This window comes from Echinops telfairi, unplaced genomic scaffold, assembly GCF_000313985.2.
Source record: "Echinops telfairi isolate 266 unplaced genomic scaffold, ASM31398v2 ScPeMD7_12;HRSCAF=54, whole genome shotgun sequence".
Classification (NCBI taxonomy): Eukaryota; Metazoa; Chordata; class Mammalia; order Afrosoricida; family Tenrecidae; genus Echinops; species Echinops telfairi.
In genome coordinates, this window is record NW_022103909.1 from 584,319 (window position 1) to 590,441 (window position 6,123).

Here is a 6,123-nt window from a genome sequence, read left to right on the forward strand (position 1 = left end):
GCTCCTTGGGAGAAAGACTGGGCATTCTACTCTCGTAACAGTTACAGTCTCAGCACCCCACGGGGACTGCTATGAGTCGGCCCGGACTCGATGGCAGTGATCTTGGTTTTGTCTTGGGTTTGTTTTTCAGGATGGTATTAGGCTTTGAAGTGAGACTTTGTAGAAACCCTTTGACAGTTTCGTCATCATAGACATGCATGGCCTGGGCCAAGCCGAAGGGGGCTGGGGGCGGGAGAAGTTGGCCGTCACAGAGAATATTATGCCTCTTTCATACATGAAGCGCTTGAAAGTCACGTGACCTGGGGGGGGGTGCCCTACCGGGTTCTCAGCAGACACTTGGGTCTCTGAAGAAGGGCCGGTGATGATTCTCCACAGGTGGGGCCTAGCTGCCCAAGGCCTTCTCAGGAGCAGCTCTTTGCTTCCCCAAGGGGAATTCCAAGTGTCTGTGGCCCTGACCCTTCAGCATGAGGCCCTGCCAGGCTCCGGCTCTGCAAATGCTAGCTGAATGACCTCTTTACTGCTTTCCAGGTTCGGTTTTCAACTTGTGTGCAGAAATGGTTCGCAGAAACTTGTGTACAGATGTTCAGGACGTGTGTACCAGTGGCTCTGTTTAAATGCTGTGCTCAGGGACTGGGTTTGGCAGAGAGCGGCCAGCCCTGGGTGCATCTGGGACCTTTTGCTTGGGCGAAGGGACTGCCCTTTCTCTATGTTTTCCTTTATTTCCCCGAGTGCACATAGTCAGGACTGTCAATCTTCTGGAGGACTACCCCTGCTGCGGGAGGCTGGAGTCGCCCACAATTTGCTGAGCAGCGCACGATTCATGAGTGAATGAATGAATGAGTGAATGAGTGAGTGAATGAATGAATGAGTGAATGTGTGCTGTAGTGGTGACCTTGGTCACCTCAGAGCCATATTTCCTCTTATCTACAAAATACAAGGGGGCTTCAAAGAACTCATGGAAAAATTCCGTGATCTTTTCATTCCGTGTTCTTAAGAACTTTTTGAAGTCCGCCCCCATCCCTTTGTAGGACCAGACCTTCCTCACAGGATCCCACCCTTGGCGTTGGCATTGAAGCACGGCCACATCAAGACTGCAGTCCTGCAGCAGGGGCATGGCGGGCACCCGCAAGCCCTGGGCTGGTGTGAGGGGAGCTGGCACCCGGCAAGCTCCTTGACTCCCTTTTCTTGTTGGGCGGCAGGTGCGGTTCCTGGAGCAGCAGAATAAGGTCCTGGAGACCAAGTGGAGCCTCCTGCAGGACCAGGGCTCCAGTTCCAACACCAACCACAACAACCTGGAGCCCTTCTTTGAGAACTACATCAGTAGCCTCAGGGCCTTCCTGGATGGGCTGCTTGGCGAGAAGAGCAAGCTGGAGGGGGAGCTGAGGAGCATGGAGGATCTGGTCGAGGACTTCAAGAAGAAGTGCGTGTTGCTCAGTGGGTCGGTGGGGTGGGCTGGGGCTGGCGTGGCAGGGGGCAGATGGCTGAAGACCTGGTTAAGGTTCCAAGAGGCGTGGGCTCCAGTTTAGCTGTGTTCCACTTGGTTATGGGCTTATTGGGATTCTCTTCCATGCTCGTTGGCTTCTGGGGAACTGGGATTTAATGGACACACACACACACACACACACACACACACACACACACACGAGGACCTCAGTGGTGCAAATGGCTAATGATGTACTTAGCTGCTAGCTGAAAGGCTGGAGGTTTGAGTCCACCTGGAATTGCTTCAGAAGGAAGACCTGAGTATCTACTTCTAGAAGATCAGCCATGGATAACTCTAGGGGGCACAATGCTGTTTTGAGACCCACCTGTCATCATGAGCCAAAGTGGACTCAATTACATGTAAATAGAATTTGGAGGGTTCCCAACCCCCCCGAAACTCCTTTATGAGCTTTATAGACCCAACTTTAGAGGCCTCACCCACCCTGTTTTTGCTTTGTTTCCCCTGCCAACAAGCTTGCAAACAGGAAGCAACTTGCTGTGTGCTTACAAGTACAGGCTCTGGAGTCTTTAAGACCCATTCCGCTGCTTACCTACCCTGTGCCTCAGTCTTCTCATCTGTAAGATGGAGCTCTTGGTAGCAGTTATGGGGCTGAATGAGTTAATGCAAGTACACGTCATGGAGCAGAACCTGGCCCATCCTCTGAGACTCATTCTTGGTTTTCATTCACCCAACAAGTATCTACAAGAGTCCACAGCATGGCTGTATTTACTGTCCACAGGGTCAGCACCAGGCACTTTCCCCAAAAGCTCCTTGAAGTTCAGCCATCTCCCTCTGATTAGATAAACATTTTTTAAGAACTCAGCTTTCTCCAGGAAGCCTCCCAAGATTACACCAAAGAGAATCCTAACCAGTGGGGGGTTCTCCTCTAGGGTCCAATTACCACCACCATCATAGTCCCAAATCCCCAAATCAAAACCAACCCTATTGACAGCATGTCGGAGCTCCTGTCTACGACAGAGTAGAACTCTCCCATAGGGTTTTGTAAAGAAGCACACTGCTACATGCTTTTCCTATGGAGAAACTGGTGGGTTTGAACCACCAACCTTTTGGTGTTAGCAGCTGGGAACTTTAACCATTGTGCTACTAAGGCTTCTTCACCATAGCCAATGCTCAGTAAATATATGCTGAATGAACTGGGTCCAACAGAAACCCAGAAAGCTGCAGACCAGGCTTTCCCATGACACAAACCCAAGTTCAACCAGCAGGACAAGGAGCCCCAAGTCCAAGTTCCTTATGGGAAGCGGTTCTAATCTCACAGGTATGAAGAGGAGATCAACAAGCGCACAGCAGCGGAGAATGACTTCGTGGTCCTGAAGAAGGTGAGGGGTCCTCTCCCTTAGTTCCTACCATGGGGCGTTTGGCGGGCAGAGTGGTGCCTAGCAGCTGATGGGGCTCACCAGCTAGTCCCGTTCCTTGGAGAGCCTTCTTCAGAGATGGAGTCAAGGCCCGGAGCAGGAAGAGCCAATTAGCGGAGCAGTGGGCAGGATCTGTGTGTGGCCCAGGCAAGTGGGCTTCATGAGCCCCATTAGGTCTTGAATGGTGATGGTGAAGTGGATAAAGAGATGATGTTTTTCCTTCAGGAAAGCCTTCTCAGGAACTTTCAAGAGAACCTTAGTGTGTGGTCGAGTGTGCGTCAGCAAATTGAAGGCTGTCCCTGAGAGTCTCTGCACAAGACATTTCCACCCCGTCTCCGTGTCATGGTCCCAGCCCAGCCCACATCCTTCCTCTCCGCCTCATGGTCTCTTTTAGCTCTTCCCTGCCGCGTGCTCTCTGGTCCAGCCTGTCTGCTGAACAGCCCATTCATCTGGTTTGGGAGTTTATTAGGATGCATCTGCTTGAACTCGGATCAGGTCTCCTTTCCCCTGAGCGGGAGCTCCCAGGCTGCAGGCCTGGGGCCCCCTTCCTCCGTTCCCAGGCCAGCACAGAGCCCACGGCAGGAGGGAGGTGAAGGAACGTGCCTGGGACACAGGAGACAGTGGCTGGATTCTCTTCCAGGATGTCGATGCCACTTACATGACCAAGGTAGAACTGGAGGCCAAGGTGGAGAGCCTGACAGATGAGATCAACTTCCTGCAGGCCCTCTACAATGCTGTAAGTGTGCTCGTCATCACCCCACCTGCCAGGAGGAGAGGACTCAGCAGCAGAGGTTCACCCGCAGGAGGGTGGGTTCTGCTGGTCCCCCTGGTGAAAAAGAGACACTCACCCACCTGGATGGGTAGTTCTCTACTCAGGCAATTTGCACCTCTGCCTCACTGCCTTTAGTGTACCAAGTGGCCATTGATGGATTTATGCCTCAGTCAGTCTGAAGCCCTTCCTCCTGAGCTGGTGGCCCGCTGTCCTCTGGGCATTCCCCTCCCCACCTCCCACCCCCGGGTGGGCCAGCTCAGGAGTGAGCGGGTCTGCTACCTGGCTCTGCAGGAGCTGTCCCAGATGCAGTCAGACACCAGCGACACGTCGGTGGTGCTGTCCATGGACAACAACCGCTGCCTGGACCTGAACAGCATCATCGCTGAGGTCAAGGCCCAGTACGAGGACATCGCTCAAAGGAGCAAGGCCGAGGCGGCGGCCCTGTATCAGTCCAAGGTGAGTGACAGGGTGACGCAGCCAGAGATTCTCACTCCCCCCCCGTCGCCTAGCTAGAAGGGTGTGCAGGCAGATGCTTGCCTTTCCAGTTTACGATCCAAAGTGTTGGGACCAGGTGGTCTGTTAGGCCCCGCCCCCCTGCTCCCTCTCTTAGCTGGGCTTCTTTCCTGGACCAGCTGGGCGAGCTGGAGAGCACGGCGGGCAGGCACGGCGATGACCTCAAGAGTACCAAGAGCGAGATCTCCGAGCTCAACCGACTGATCCAGAGGCTGCGGGCTGAGATCGAGAGCGTCAAGAAGCAGGTGGGTGGGAGGAGGCAATGGCCACAAGGAGACCGTGGGCTCTGCTCTTACCTCCAAGCTCAGGGCTCTCTGCTTGTGTTCAAGGCCCACTCGTGCTCCCACTGCTACTCTCTCAGAAGTTTCCCAGGGTGGTTTAGGGGTGCGCACTGACCCCAGACTGGTATGCGAGCCCGGGTCCTGTCTCCCTGCCACAGGAAGGTTACTGCATGCCTGGAGGATGCAGGCACAATGAGGGAAGAGGCTGCGGAAAGAAGTCCACTGGGTGGAGGCTGGATTGGGAAAGCAGTCAAGGCAGCCCCTATTTGATGGGCTGATGAAGGGCCTGGGTTTCTCTGGAAGTTCAGGAAGACTTCCTGGAGGAAGCATGGGTTTGGAAGATGATCGGCCAACTCGCCACAGAAAAAGAAGAGTCTGAGCTGGGCCGGGTCTTTGCATCAGGTGTTGCTCATTTCACCTCATGGTGGCCCAGAGCTGGGATGTTGCACCACTTCCTTCCCATTTGACACCCCCTGCTGAGACTTTGGCTATACTGATTCAGAATCTACAGGTTTAAACAAAGCGATCAGAGGAATTACCTGGGGCATCTTGTTAAAAGGAGGATCCTGGTTCAGTGTATCTGGGGTGGAAATGCAACTTCTAACCAGGGGTTTGAAGCAGGTGAACAGAACCGATGGCTCTGAAGCCCTGGGCAGGACCTAGATACAAGAGCAGGCTCTACTTCACACCAGTTCTCTGTCTTCTAACCTCTCTGAGCCAGACCACTCCCATGTGCCCAGTGCACCTGTAAGCGCCAAGCCAACAGAGCAGGCCTTCAGCGATGGCTACCCAGATCTCAATGAGACTCCCCTTCCCCCATACCCAGAACGCCAATCTGCAGACAGCCATCGCCGATGCTGAGCAGCGTGGGGAGATGGCCCTCAAAGACGCCAATGCCAAGCTCCAGGACCTGAAGGCTGCCCTGCAGCAGGCCAAGGAGGAGCTGGCCCGGCTGCTGCGTGACTACCAGGAGCTCATGAATGTGAAGCTGTCCCTGGACGTGGAGATCGCCACCTACAGGAAGCTGCTGGAGGGCGAGGAGTGCAGGTAAGCACCAACCCACCTGGCCCCCAGGAGACCCAGAGGCTTGGAGGCTTTCCTGTCTAAGCCTGCCTCCAGGCATGGTGTGTGTATCCACGTTAGAGGTGTGTGTGTGTGTATGCTTGCGCTCCTCCTGTTATGGCTAGAAGATGCTGCCAGACCTTCAAGGGTGCTGTGCGATACTGAATGCCATTCCAGGGCCGGGTCTGTGGAACACCAGCCGAGCCCAGAGCTGTGTCTGCCAAAGGAGGGCTCATAGGCATCAGGATCATTTGTAGGCTGCTTACATTGCTCATGGTTTTCAAAGACGGGATTCCTAAAGGAATTTGGTCCTCGTGTGGGACTAAATGATATTGGTTGCACCAAGAGGGTCTGAGAACTAGGGAGTGGGTGGGAAGGTCATCACTCCCTGGGAGCTTGTCAATGAGAGATGTACTCCACTGCTGGGGCACCCTTCCAAGAGACGTCTTCGTTTACGCATGAATGGCGGGGTGGGGTGGGGGTAGGTTGAGAGGACCAAGGCTTTACATCTGAGGAAGGTGCTTTTGGGGGAAGCACAAAGGCTTGAGGGCACCTGTGTTTGGTCTTCCCCAACAGGATGTCTGGGGAGTGCCAGAGTGCCGTCAGCATCGGTGAGCACGGGGCTGTCTTGGTGGC

The 6,123-nt window shown here is 54.4% G+C and overlaps 1 protein-coding gene across 1 annotated transcript in view; it reads left to right on the plus strand.

Moving 5' to 3' along the window:
* The first annotated feature begins 1,112 nt into the window (after positions 1-1,112).
* Positions 1,113-6,123, plus strand: part of LOC115868546 (keratin, type II cytoskeletal 3-like) — a 14,178-nt gene continuing 9,167 nt past the window's right edge. The window contains exons 1-8 of the mRNA XM_030884744.1: positions 1,113-1,142; positions 1,200-1,420; positions 2,763-2,823; positions 3,500-3,595; positions 3,941-4,087; positions 4,264-4,389; positions 5,252-5,472; positions 6,064-6,098. Of these exons, the coding sequence (XP_030740604.1) occupies positions 1,113-1,142; positions 1,200-1,420; positions 2,763-2,823; positions 3,500-3,595; positions 3,941-4,087; positions 4,264-4,389; positions 5,252-5,472; positions 6,064-6,098 (937 nt within the window). The remainder of the gene's footprint in view (positions 1,143-1,199; positions 1,421-2,762; positions 2,824-3,499; positions 3,596-3,940; positions 4,088-4,263; positions 4,390-5,251; positions 5,473-6,063; positions 6,099-6,123) is intronic.